Source organism: Callorhinchus milii, unplaced genomic scaffold, assembly GCF_018977255.1.
Source record: "Callorhinchus milii isolate IMCB2004 unplaced genomic scaffold, IMCB_Cmil_1.0 Scaffold6, whole genome shotgun sequence".
Lineage (NCBI taxonomy): Eukaryota > Metazoa > Chordata > Chondrichthyes > Chimaeriformes > Callorhinchidae > Callorhinchus > Callorhinchus milii.
Genome location: NW_024704747.1, coordinates 2,567,222 through 2,582,259, shown reverse-complemented (window position 1 = coordinate 2,582,259; position 15,038 = coordinate 2,567,222). Strand labels below are relative to the sequence as shown.

At 39.8% G+C, this 15,038-nt stretch overlaps 1 protein-coding gene across 3 annotated transcripts in view; it reads right to left on the bottom strand.

Moving 5' to 3' along the window:
• The window catches only part of ptpn4a (protein tyrosine phosphatase non-receptor type 4a), a 115,534-nt gene that overhangs the window by 50,798 nt on the left and 49,698 nt on the right, over positions 1 to 15,038 (bottom strand). For all 3 annotated transcript variants that reach the window (XM_042336022.1, XM_042336024.1, XM_042336023.1), the window contains exons 3-5: positions 8,878 to 8,985; positions 5,592 to 5,634; positions 5,409 to 5,487 (exon numbers count right to left, since the gene is read on the bottom strand). In XM_042336022.1, coding sequence (XP_042191956.1) covers positions 5,409 to 5,487; positions 5,592 to 5,634; positions 8,878 to 8,985 — 230 coding nt within the window. The remainder of the gene's footprint in view (positions 1 to 5,408; positions 5,488 to 5,591; positions 5,635 to 8,877; positions 8,986 to 15,038) is intronic.

Here is a 15,038-nt window from a genome sequence, read left to right as displayed (position 1 = left end):
GTACCTTGACCGTTTGATGCGACGGCTAATTTAGAAAACCTCTTCATCCAAACATAAAGAAGAATGATCAAAATCTCAGAAGGGTAAGTGAGTAGACTTCTTTTTCCTGAATGACCTTCTCAGTAGTCATGACAGAACGATGCAAGACCATGACAAATGTAATTCAGAGATTACAATCACCGAATTACATCACAATCTTGTAACTCTGCTCTTCGACCACCTGGTGGCACTGACATGGACTTGAGAAACCAAATAAAACCACTCTTTACCAGACGTTTTACTATAAATCAAGTGACTTGACTGCAGTCAGGTTACAAAACAACAGGACACGTGTTAGAATGGGAAAAAATACCTTCTCCAAGCGAATCATTTCAAACCGCATGACGGGTTTGAAGTCAGCAAGCTTTACAATTATAACATCTCTCATATTACTACTTCAGCAAATGCCTACTATTTCTACCAAGTACGACTGCTGCTTGTATTTGGATAGACTGCCTCAGAGAGAGAATACTGCTTTGTATTGGTTCATTTAGCCCCTTGACTGTTAGGAAGCAACGTATGGCTGTACTTGTGATCCATACTCATAAAATGATGAAGTCTTCACAAACCACTCCAAGCATCAATAATCCACTGTTAAAACAAACCATTGCCTGTTGTTTAACTTGTGCTGAGATAGAAGATTCCCCTCCGAATCGAGGATTGTCAGCTACTACTTGCAGTGGCTCAAACCACTGCAAAGCCAAAAGCTACTGAATTTTAAACTCAATGTATTTGCATTTGCTTAACAGTTGGATGTTTTTCTCTTGATCAGCGTAACATACAGTTTTGTGGCTATTAGTGTCAATTATAGATCTATGTCAACCATGCTGCAAGCAGCCCTGTATTATTATAAAACACTGTGTAATGAAGTTCTACTGTCATTAGATTTTCAATAATGAATGAAAAACAGCTGGCAGAATTGAGTAGATTTTGGGCAACCTCCTGCTGTACTGCCCATCATCTCAGTAGGGGAGTCTGACATCCTTCATTTCCAAACAGCCTTCTGTGATGAAATGTCTGATTTTATGCTTTTGTTCATAAGGTTTAAGGACTTGGACTCATTACTGACAACTGACACTGTATTTGCTACGTCTAATTTTTGCACAATGTACTGGGAGCCAAGCCAGTATTGTTAGGCGCTTTGGGCATCCTTCTGACATGAAAGGTGATATACAGAGGCAAATTTACATATAATATTTTGTCCCCAAAATACACAGGCAATTCACTTTACAGTTTGTCCATGAAGCGCTTTGAGACATCTCAAAGCCGTGATAAAATGCTATATCAAATGCCAGGAGTAATATTATTAATAAATATATTATATAAGATAATAATTATGTTATATATCTTTTATGTCTCAGAAAGGAGATTTTTAAATCCAGATTGGGATATTCATAACTTCTGTGCTTTAATAATTTTACTGGACTCATTTACTCAGGTTGCACATCGTTCCACTTGAAAGGAATCCATATGTAAAAGTGATCAGAGCAAATTAGTTGTTTTCTGGTGGGTGTGGGAATTCAAACACTTCTTGTCGGAACACAAACGAGCAGGACCGGTTGGGATATTTAGAGGATTTTAAGAAAATCTCCACAACAGCCTCTTTAGGTTATATTATTGATGCTAATTATGTTTGTAGGAGCACAACAAAGGTTGGCATTCATAACCTCCAGGAAACACAGCAACTTAAGGATTAGACAGGTTACAACACTGGAAGATACTGCAATCTGGTCCAATTAGGATCAATGAGGTCTTCCCATTAGCCTTGTCTCTATGTTATCCAGTCTCAGAACGAAGTACGCCGAGTCAATAACCTTTAACACTCGTGAAACTACTTAACTGAAAGTGAGCAGCAGAACAGCAGTACAGATCAGTGCTACAGACAGATCTTCATGTACCTAGGATACAAAATCACCAGGGAAACCCAAATTTTATCCAAACCTAATTCAAATACAATTACATGGGTGAATCTCCCAGCAGTATTCTACAGTCGTTGTGTGCACAATCTGCTTATTCTGCAGCCACAAATAGGCAGTCGCTAATTCTATAGACATTTCCTCATTGTAAAAAAGACTACAGCGCATTAACAGAATTTCATTAAAGGAAGTACAAAAGACATTTAGTATTTTTTTTCTTGAGCCTTATATTATGTAATAGCAACATAGGAAAACAGGAGGAGACCATTCAGCCTAATAAGCCTGTTCCACTAGTTTATTAGATCTTGCAATTTTATATTCCCAATGCCTCATAGGGAACAACATGTACAATATTTCTTTACCTGACACTGATGTTCCTCTGCAAGACAGGGGTACTCAGATGTATCCCTCTTTATGCTGCAGGAAACAGTCTGGCATACCTTCCACCAATCGAGCAATGGTAAGCCCCTATTTGGGTGAAGCCTTTTAGCTAAGATCTGTGGAGAGCACTGAGCATATGCACCATCCCATGTCACACGAAGGACACATATTAAGGTTATGAAAGAGTCAGGGGTGAATTCAACTCGAAAACATTAACACCATCAATTAATAGCAGGTAGCCACGAGGAGTTTTCATGGGATCAGATATTAGTGGAGACTGAATTGTACTTCACTGCATTTATACTCTAGCCCTGAAAATTGACTTCCTGACAACACCCTCTCATGATGTTAGACTAGATCCGCCAACCCTTCACAATCACACAGCGTCTAAGCAATTAAAATACAAACATCAGCTTCAAAGAATACTTCATTGGAGGCTACCTTGATATGAGAAAGGGCATTGGAATCTATTCCCTCTTCCTTCTCTGCAGTGTCACTTTCCCTCCAGATCTATCGTTAGGATATTTCCCATGTGATATTTTCAAGCAGTCATGTGGCAATTTGGAAAAATATATTCAGTCGCATTTTAGTTTGATCCAGTGGTCAGTCAGCCACTGATAAATAAATAGATAACAGCATTCCTACTGGATAACAGGTCTGCAAACCACAGTGAGCAAAATGCTCAACTTGTCTCTCCACAGGCTCACTCTCCCGAGACTGCACCATCATGGCCCCTACAAGAGTTGACAGTGCTTAAGATCTCTGTTTTTTTACCAGGAAGAGTTTCTGCAACTGGAACTCCTCATTCTACACTGTTTGAATAGGCTATGGTTATGCCTCACACACTATTCCTCCCATCTCCTCTTGTATCATTGCTGTCCTTGATGGCGAGTTTAAATTAACTAACCATCATCACTGGCTGAATAAGGGTTGTTTGGCTCCACACAAGGTCATTCTGTGACACTGATAACTCCAATGAAATAAACTGTTTATACTCTCTTCAAGGATGCATTTGAGCCACATTATGCTCGTTAGTGGTGTCAATCTGCATCCCATGCCCCCAGTATCAAAACGCCACACTTATTTGCAGTACTTATTTCTACCATTAGAGGCTCCCAGTGACCTCCAAGTTTAACAAGATTTCCATTGCGGAAATGACACGCTTGAATGGTCCATTACATTTTGCACAGATTACATTTTACATTTGATAACCAGATTGCTCCCAGACTTCATTTGGGTGGCACGTCAAACCTCTGACCACATGCCATAAGCATAGACATCTTCACTGATGCACCAATGCCACTTATTTATACCCATTCTTTCAAACATGTTCAATAACCTACAATGTCTTTCAGTGAAGAAACAGTTTGATTACTTCTTTTAAAGAATAACTCATTCTCCCAACACTGCTTAACTTAAAAATATGATGTAAATTGTTAGTAAAGAATAGCACCTGCAAAATTAACACTCATGTTGACAAACTTAAGAGAAATACAAGGTTTAGTTTTAAATAATCTCCCCTAGGGACATCTACGATGTATCATCTCAAAGAGGCTTATGAAAATCAAATGTTCATAAAGGAGTTTGATGCCCTTTTAGGCAGGGAAAGGAAAAATAATATTAAAACAATTCTTCGCGTGAAAGATGTTGCCTTTCTGGAAATGCCTGCTCTCTATTTGAAATAGAAAAATAAGCCCTATTTCAGTCAAGTAATAGAAGCATTCTCACAGATGAAGTCCAGACTGCTGTCATGGGGGGTAAAATGTCCCAGTATAGTGCTACCTTTGTGCTTAGATTAACAAAAATATTTACAGAGATGTAAAAAGATTGTGTTCAAGTGTTATCTGAGTGTTCAGTTTCTTTTCTAGCTTCTAAATTCACATATTTGTGTCAGAAATTTCATTAGTTAATGCTGTACTCTGTAGTGATTGGAATGCCATTTTCAAACCCTGTACTATAAGGGGGGGAAATGGATTTCACAAATGTTAAGCCAGTATTTTCCTGATAATCATAGATGGGAGTGAAACGGTCGCTGGCATTTCAAACTCGCACAACTGGAAGCAGCATAAATAAGGCCAACTGGACTGCATTTCTCTGTCACTGAAGATCACTTGAGCTCCATGGCCATCAGTGACTTTTCTAGCCTGAAGTTACTGCCCTATCAGTTCTACAAGATAGTGTTTGCTTTAAACAAGCAAGAGAGACTTTAAGTATAAATGCGCACACTGCTCAGCGGTAGCAGGTAAGGAAACGGCCAGTTTGCATGTTCATGCTTCATAATCATTGCCTGTGCACTTGCTAACTGTAAAAGAGTCCCTTGTTTCCTGCTAATTAACTTCCCCCCTTGAAAACCACAATGTAAAAGCTTTGGAAGTTGTAATATAACCACAACTAATTTGTTTACAGGATGTACATGCTGTTGTTGAGTTATATTAAACAAAGACACTTGATTTTAGTAGATGTAAATAAATAAGTAGCATAGTTAACTACTCGTTCTTTGATCCTGTCCCAATCCTTAAACTTTTGGGTCATTTTTTGTGCAGTTCAGAGGCAACTAGTTGTCATAATGAAAGTCTCCCCATCAAAGATTTAAGTTAATCCTCGTGGGCAAAGATAGTAGCTTTATTGCTCATTCTATAGCAAATGAAAGCTCAACTCCATAAATGAATAGCACTTTAATGGATATGGGTGACTTTTTGGAAAAGTCCAGTTGTATGGGTTTAACATGTTGATTTAAAAATTATTTTAACTTGGGGGAAATTGGTGATGTAGTAAGTTGTTTCACTCTCCTTTCACTGCTGGAATGTGTAAGTGCCCACAGCAGTTCAGTATCTTCCACCACATTGATTTTGAGCACCTAATAATAATAATAATCCTTGCAGTTGATATAGCGTTTTTCACGTCTTCTAGACGTCTCAAAGCGCTTCACAGAATATGTAAAATGGATTGACTGTATATTTGTGGGCGAAACCCGGCAGCCAATTGTGCACAGCAGCATCCCCACAAACAGGCATGGATTGAAAATGACCGATTTATTATTGTTTTGTTTTTTAGAGGGATTATTACACCTACCTTGTGTATTCCTCCTGCAGTTTGTTGGGGTCAGTCACAAAAAATTTCACTCTAAAATTCAAGTTATATGGGGATCCTCCTGCAATAAAGCACAACCCAAGTTTACTCCACATTCAAATCTTCAAACTCATTAGAAACCATTCTAATTTCTTTCAGTCACACAGATTCAACTGCTTTACTTACTCTTCAGTTGCTTTCTGACGAGCTTGTTTGGATCTAGCCAGCGCTGTAAAACATTGGAAGAAATTATACCTCAACTACAAATAAAAATAAACAACAATAACACAATTAAACTTATAGAGTGCCTTTCATGTTGGGAAGACGTCCCAATGTGCTGGACGGTCAGGAATCAGGATCCGAGCATGGGGGAGGATTGGGGTAGGGGAAGGCAGAGAGGAGGGAGGGTGACTGAAGGCACGATCAAAGAGGAGGGTCTTGAGACCGGCGTTGAAGGAGGCAAGGGAGGAACCGAGGCGAAGGGACTGTGGTATGGTGTTCCAGAGTGCGGGGCAAAGAAGCTGCAAGTCTGGCAACCGATGGTAGGATAGGTCGGGCGGGAGACATGGAGCAGGCCGGAACCCGCTGAACGGAGGGAGCGGGCAGGTTGGTAGGGAGTCAGCAGGTCAGAGAGGTAGGAGGGGGCAAGGCCATGGATGACCTTGAAAGTGAGGACAAGGATCTTGAATTTGATCCTCTGAGGGATGGGGAGCCAGTGGAGTCGGGAGTGGATGGGGTCACAGCACTTGGTGCGCGAGACTACACGAGCTGCAGAGTTCCCAAAGGCGGTGGATGCTGGATCCATTATTTTTTGTTAAAAGAGAAAAAGGCTTTGAACACAAATGTTAATGTGTAATATTTTAAATTGTGCTTTTTTGGGGGCTATTGTTGTTGCTTTTTTTGTAAAGCAAAGCAAACAATGCAATTTTCACACTTAAAAAGTTAATTACGGCGGAAGAGATCAACCAAGAGCAACGGTCTGTCAGTGCCAAAAGAGACAATGTTTACGATAAGCCATTGCACATTAAAAAAAATCCAATGGATTTAAATAAATTCACGGTGTATTATAATATTCCCAGTCTTGAAAACGTGCTGTCCATGCTCCAGGAATGAGGGCCTCGATAGCCAACTGCTGAGGCTATTGGGACTATTCTGAGGAATATTATCCATACAATGTCCACAAACTATACCAGTGTGATTGGTGGACACACACTGACTGATTTGCTTTGCTGAACTTTAGCTTCAGGACCATAGGCTGGAAATGATACCTATTCTTCTCTGTAAGCACATTGTGCTATAAAACGTACAAGCCAGAATTATCAAAACAAATTTACTTTTGGACTTCAGATAAGGTGCAATCTCCGTCTGCAAAAGGCACTGAACGTAGAATTTTCTTCCGTTGGTTAACTGATTTGAATTTCAATGCATCATGAAAAACTGGGGTGCGAGGAAGAAAATGGCTGAACAAAGGTAATAATAATAATCTTTGCATTTGATATAGCGTCTTATCATGCCGGCTAGTCTTTTCAAATCGCTTCACAGGATATACTATCAAAGTGGACTGACTGTGTATTTTGGGGACAAAACAGAATACTTTTGTTCTATAGGAAAGCCATCAAAACTAATCTATGCTAATTTTTGCAAACCACCATTACAAATGTGTGGGAGGAGGATGTCAAACCTCGGAACATCTGGTCCATAGATAAGGTCACCTCCTCTGTGATAGAAAGCATACCAGTCTTCTATAGTTCTGGGACTTGCGGGGATTGTGTATTAATACAGGCTTTCAAAAAAAATCCAAGCAAAGTCAGTAACACAGAAGTTCAATTTCCTGTGTCTTTGTGAACTATTAAAGGGTGTAACTCGTTTCCACTGCTTATCTTTCTCTCCATCTGTGCAAAATGGTACAATCACCTAGCAAATGCCCGCTGGCCATAAAGAAATTGATTGATAGATATCACAGAGGTATCTGCTTCAAGCAAAACTGTACTATTTGTGGATTCCACACTAATACTGACCTAGTGCCACAGCAATGGAAAATTTGTGGTGACTATTCTAACAAAGTCGACCAGATGCTGTGAGAAACTCTGTGGCTAAATACGGCACTTTAGGATTGAGAGCATCCCAGAGAACTACTCCTCAGCTTTATGAGCCTGTGCGAATACTGCTCAGCCAGTGTATTTATCTTGGTGTACAAAGGCGGTTCCCACTTTGTGCCCTTTCTCCACCTGACCTGGAAGCTCGAGGAGAGTTTTCTATGGTTGAAATGGATAATGGATTTGGAAAATGGATTTTGTTTAAAGCCAGACTAGCCTTTTAATCATTATGTTTGCACCGATAAGGCCTTGAGGCTCTCTGATGGCCTAAAGGCAAAGACAGTGCACCACTAAGTCATAGAGACTAGTAGGGCAGAGGTACAATTCTTAATCTGTATTGAGTTATTTGATCTCAGCAAAGGCAGTACAGTTATCCTCTGGGTCTGGGGTTGCTACAGCAATATATGATGGGACTGGATTCAGATCCTTCAAAAATAACTCAACCCCATCCCGCAAAATGCACACTCAATTCACCTTGCAGTATATTCTGTGAAGGGTTTTGAAACGTCCTGAAGATGTGATACATCAAATACAAGGATTAGTATTATTATTATCCCAGATAAGAACATAGAATTAGTAAAGCTACTAGGTATTTTAAGCAACAACACATTTATAAGCGGGCTTCAGAACATTAGAATATATATGGGGGAGAGAGTAACAATAATCCTTGCATTTGTTTGTATTTATAATAATCTTTGCATTTGATTATGGTGTCTTATCACATTATTGAAATGTCTCAAAACAAATCCTGGGATTTGTGTAGAACTTTATTTGCAGGTGAACCAGTGTGGAGCGGGAGGGGGGAGAGAGTGAAAAGAGAGTCCTGCACAGTGGTCAGAGATATACCTTGGTTATAAGGGAAGGCAAAATATATAGAGTGAAATATATAAATAATTAAATTTTATAGGAACAGTTATGTACATAAAATTGGCAGTTAAGTGATTCATTCCTCTAACGTATGGTGAGTTCGTTTTATATTATACAGTCAGGCTTATCAATCCAGACAAGGTTCTACCAACTATGACGACATAATATTCATACACACAGGTATTAGATAATTGCCCTCCTATTTAGAAAACCGCTCTTACATGGGAAGTCTACAGTCTGGATAACATGTGTTGGCAAGAAGGGATCGCTGTTGCGTTAATGGAGCAGAATGTTTGAAGTTTGAAAACTTAATCGGGTCTGTTATTTTTTATGAAACCTTTCATCTTGGAATGGTTACTGTTAAACCACAAACATTTACATTCACTTTAGGCTGAAAATCCACATGAAAGAATGCAATATTTTCCACTTTATTTTTCTAATCATTTACACTCTGATTCCCCCCACCACTCCACTCTCTTGAAAAGAAGAACACCAAAAGCGATACTTACTGGGCTGTCTGTAGAATCATCTGCCAGTTGTAAACCGAAGTAGTCACGTTCAGTCAGATCTAGGTGTCTGAAGACTAAATCCAGTAGGACCTGTCCCTGATCGTGTTTCTGGAACACAAAAATTAAGAGACGCTATAAACTTCTGCTCAAAATAATTGGTGTAAGCTATCCTGCAAATGGATTCTTCACTTTACAACACAGTGCAACCTGAAAGTCACCAAGGTGACAGTGGAGGTAGAATATTCAACCGGGGGTGGCCAGATATTGACGAGAGATGATCAAGTATAAAGAACCAGAGTAAACAGTCCAGGAGTCTGAATATCTCGGTCTCTGGAATTCCTGTCAATGAGCTTCGTTCTTGATTTCTGTACAGGAGCCCTTTTCTGTCAACTATGATAACAGAAAATTGCTGTCGTAATGATAATTGCTTTTTTGCATGACTATTTATTCATTGACTTGGTGTTGTGCGCAGAGCCAGGACAATGCCATGTCAGCTGTCACTTGCTGGGAGCCCACTTCTATTCACAAATCTATGCTTCTGACAAATACTGGGATACCAACAATGCTTGGTGTCTGCACTGAAGCCCAGCCGACATAGCATCCTTGCAAAGGATCAATGATGTCATTCCAGCCAGTTGGTACATGAGTTTGACAACTGCGGTTTCTGCAAAGAAGGGTTGCCTTTGTGTCAGAGAGACCCATCTTGTGTCCAAAACGGTATTGCCGGCTGGAACCATTAAACATCAGTCAGTGCCCTGGTGTACTAGATTCTGAAAATATATTCATTACCTGCTCCATCTGAGATAGATTTAATAGCATCCGTGCAGTCCGTGTGCCAAAAGATAGTGATGGGAGTGTAAAAGGACAAGCGCTGGAGATGAAATGGCTGTTATCATTGGTCTTGTGATTCAGAGACCAGCTGGCTGCAATCCTGTTGCAGTTACCAGCTGCTTCTGGATGTCTGAGGAGTCTTGTTGCGACTTGAACAAGTCTCCCAGGGTCCCGCTCTATACAGTATTTGGCAGCCTTTAATTTTTCAAAATGGGACACGGTTCAGTGCCCAAAGTTAATTGCTGCAGCTGACCGTGCTATTTATGACTTCTAGGAGGCAACAAGATGCACAAAATAGTCACCTGGTCCAGGATATTTGGAAAGCCTGGTTCCTATAAATCAGATCTTTGGGGGAAGACTGGAATGTATTTGGTAACCCAACTGCACAGAAGCAAAGTTTCCTAGTTCCGGTTCTCCAAGTGCACTCTTACCAGCCATTCCAATCTGCACAGGGTTTACATGTTCAATGGTATTGCATTGACCAGCACCTTGCAAAGACCCTAGGCTCTAAAGCAAAATACATTATCCTGACTAAGGGGTGAATCACCTGGAAACTTAAACATCTCTATCAGGACGCACCACTGTCTCATTTCCAGCGAAATATCCCTAACTTGTCATGCCGTTTAATAATCTTGAAATCTTTTATTTTCCAACAACTTCCATAGTTCATTTATAAAACCCTTCACAGCTCTGGCTCCTGATAATATTAGGCTCAACGACTAGAGCCCTGTAAAATTATTTTTTAATACAATTTTTCATTTTATTTTGGGGGAGTTTGGCGTTTTTATTTTATCCATAAAAATGCTTTATTTCTTTTTGTTTCATTTACATTATTCCATACATCTATCACACTTGTTTTTTTTTAAAAAAACTTCCATCTGGCTTCACTTTATATTCTTAACTTATTAATTTTCAAATGCATCTCCCCTGGAGCTCCAAACTTCCCACCATATTGAACAAATAAAATCAAAAATGTTGGATATCTGAAATAAAATCAAAAACAATGGAAATCCACAGCAGGTCAACTAGCATCTGGAGGAGGGAAACAGGCTAACATTTTGGACGTAAGATTTCATCTGTTGAAAGGTTTTGCCTGAAACATTAAGCGAATCTTTCTTTCTCTGATGAAAATCGACTTGCTGTGATTTCCAGCATTTCTGTTTTTCGTATAGATTTTAGTATAGAAAGAATCTATTCAGTTCACCGTGGCTGTGCTATGCTAGCAACCTCATTAAACTATGGATGTTCCATCCATGGGTCATAAGAGCAACGGATACACCCACTCACCCAACCAGGAAAACAGACTGGAGTAAAGAACGCTCCTGGAAGCGAACTGCCTTCTGGTTGGAAGATTGTAATAACGTACAGACTTCAGTTGTTAATCCATCCACAAATGTCACCACTCTCATTACTGTTTTCAAGCCATTTTTACTAGTGGTGTATTTTTATACACATTAGTGTAGAAGAAAAGCAGCAGCTGACCCACATTTTGAGAGCAAGAAGTTTCTTCAAAAAACCAGGCATTCAAAATGCAAATTGAATCCTAACACAGAGAGATTTCTGAGTGGTCCGTTAATGACGATTCAGATGAGACAACTCAGAAAATGACTGCTCATCGGGAAAATTTTATTCCCCACCTTGTAGTCTACTTGTCAGGAAGATTGTGCTCAGTCTCTTATAAAAGTCTACAATCTCTTGCAGGGAAAAACACACAACCATTTTCCAGGAAATTAATGTGGGTCTAAAAACGGTTAACGATTTTGAAGAGATAGAAAACAGTGGCACAAATCTTCTGAAATCTTGATAAGATAGCTAGAAGTTAGCAGAAATCAATGTTAATGCATATAATTTAGATTTTTTTAAGTACATTTAGTCAAATTTATGCATTAGTTTTAAAGGTTTTTCCTTCTACAGGGGTTAGTTTACAGGGACTACAAGACGCTTTACATGGCCCAGTAACTGACGTGATGAGCTATTGTTCATGAGCGAACCTCAACATTGAGCGTCTGCAGGCTATTCAACACAGATGCGCCCTCACCGAATGTCCACATGGTGGAATTTTCCCTCTCTTGAACCTGGGTGGCTTCACGACAATTATAGGGCCTCAATCAATGTCATTGCTAAGATTAGCCAATTCAGCACAGAATGGGAATCACATGTGGGACCTTCCTGGCTTGCATGACTAAACCATTCACTGGCTAAACTCCTGAAGCTTTCAGAAACAGCACACCCTGGTTTTAAAGGTACTGAGCTCATCAGTAACAGTCATTCAGTAAACACTTCCCTAGTGCAAACTCAAACAATCACTGCTTAAAACAGGAAGTTGTTGAAAGAGTAAATATCCTGTGTTATTCAATACGACAGCTTCTGTTTCCCAACAGCTTCATTTCATTGTCTAACTCCACTGCTGGATCAAAAGACTCATGCTTAAAATTGAATGGTAAAAACAAGTGTGCATTTCACATAACTGTGCACAAGAAGGAGCATGACTTTTCCAGCGTGGCTTTATTATTGAGTAATAAATAAAGCCTCGCATAAGACCCATCTTTTCAACAGCATTTTTGGTCACCTTTCTCTCCCCACCTCCCACCTAAGGTTCCCAGCCAGCTGTTGGTTTCTTTTCATTTAATTTTTCTAAACACCAATTTTATTATGTATCTGAACAAATATCCAGCAAATCACCAGGCTAATAAACTCCTCTGAACTCGATTTAAATGTGAGGTGGCAGGCTCAACCTTGCCTCTGAGTCAGAAGGTTATGGATTCAAGAGCTACATTGGGATTTGAAACTCATAGTCTATTCTGACACTGTAATGCAGTGCTGGGGGGTGGGGTGGGGTTGGGGTGTTGCACTGTTGGAGGTGCCATCCTTCAGCGAAATGTTAACTGATTCTATCTGTTCAGATGGTCATTAAAGATTCAATGGTAGTAATCAAAATGAGGAGGATTCTCCCGGTGTCCTGGCTGATAATAATAACCTTTGCATTTGACATAGCACCTTATCAAGTCTTTGAGACGTCTCAAGGCGCTTCCCACAATATACTGTCAAGTGAATTGACTGTACATTTTGTAGGCCAAATCCCCAAATAATTTTTATTATTATAACTTGAACAGGTGGTCCAAATCTTATCGCTTATGTGTTAAAAATGAAAAATTGTGTATTACCACAATCTTGAGCAGAAAAACAACAATTAACCCGCAGGGTGTGAAAATATGAAATAGCTGACAATACCCCAGCAAGCCATATAATACGAGAGCTACATAAGAAAATGCTTCACCGATTGCGACACTGAAAGGAGGTCAGCTGACAGAGGGGGTGGTAGTTCAAAGAAAAGAAAGGTCAGAATAAATGACTAACATGATGCATTCTGTATATTTAAAATTGAATTTTGTACAGTAAAATTCACACAAGTCTGATCTATATAAATTGTATAACAACGTGTATTTATATAGCACCCTTCATGCGGGGTAGCGTCCCGGAGCGCTTCACAGTGGCGGTGTCTGACAACGAACTAGGGGGAAGAGGGAGGGGGGAGATGACCGTAAGCACGATCAAAAAGGAAGGTCTTTAGGCGGGATTTGCCCCTAATTGCTTAAGTCGTACATCTGCCCAAGTCCCGTTGACGTTCGTATGATTTATGCAAGTTTAACATAACTTATACTGTGCAGAAGTCATATTAAATGTATGGTCACAATTGATACCACTTATGTGAGGTTTACTGTACCAAATGAAAAGAGATGAACCCATTGATTCAATTGCAAAAAAAAACATCAATGGGCTTGCTGAGCAGAACTCACTAGCCTGACAGGTGGGAGGAGAAAAAATGATCAACATTCGCAAGAGAACTTCCAGTTCTTTCATCCCCCCCAATCCTCAATTGCACATGGGGTTATCTTGTTTTCAGGAATGTTGTTTGATTTTTCTTTTCTTGGTTTCAAATGAACTGATGCTACTGATCAACACCTACTACATCGTCATTTTATCACATTTTCTCGACAATAGCTCACAGCATGACACAGCTGGCGGCTGAAAGTGAACATGTTAGGAGGCCTGAAAACCGAGTCACTGATTCACACCGAGTGTTCAATTATCTGTTGGATGTTATCTAGCTACTTATTTGCATAAATTATAGAAATATATGGCTTACCGCGTCAACATATATAGATTTACGTAAGAGTGTACAGGACGGAATCAGGCCCAAATCCCGTGAAGCCATTTGAGACATCGACCACGTGATAAAGTGCTACATCTAATGCAAGTATTATTATTATTACTATAAAAGTTTAAAAGAATACTGCTGGCAACACTTAATGTAAGAGAAGAGGAGGGGGAAGAGGAAGGAAGAATGTTCCTGCAATATGAAATAAATCTGATACGTGACAATTTTGGCCAATTCAACAGGCAGCCATTGTACGACAAAAGACATGGGTACATTAGTGGGGGCTTCATAAGGAACTTGGAGATCATCATCTTGTGCCAGCTGATGCATTGGGGGGGGGGGGGGGGGGGGGGCGCGCGGGGAAGAGAGAACAAGACGTTACCACCAACAGAGTATACAGCCGTTGCAGAGAAAATATTCCAGTTATTAAAAAAATAACTTTACAAGTGTCAAAAAAAAAATTCATATCAGGATTGTATGTGGGGGGGGGGGGGGGGGGGAGGTGCCGTGACCATTAAATATACTTGGCCATCTCTAATCTTCTTGTAATTGTTTGTGGTATTAGAGGGTAAAGCTCGAAAACTGATTGGTGTGGAGGGGGGGGGGGGGAGAAGAATTTGTGTAGGTCAATGGAAAAAGCCCCAGATTTCCTTAACGATTCCTGTTTAAGAAATGCCCCTTTATGAAACCCAACTGAAAGAAGAATACACAAAACAGACTGATAAATTGAACAAATGTCAATTTTATCCTCCAATTAACTTATATTTGAATAGCACCTTTCACACAAAGAAATCCTTCACAAAGACTATAGGATCATTGAGCAGGGTGGGAGAAGAAAAAAAACTTGGAATATGTTTACCAAAGGCATTGTTAAATAAATGACTTTAACACTTCACCCACCAAATATACAGTGAATTCACTTTACAGTATATTCTGCGAAGCCCTTTAAGACGGCTCGAAGACGCGATAAGGCGCTATATTAAATGTATGGATTAGAGCTGGAGCAGATTGCAAACTAGGTCCGCACTCAAGTATTCCCTCAATTATATAACAGAAGTGTTTAAGTGATGCACAGGTCATACTCTGATTACACAGCCACACAAGTAGCAAACACAACACTGCTAAAGAGATTCTGACTTTATTAGATTGCAAATGCCAGTTCACTCAATGT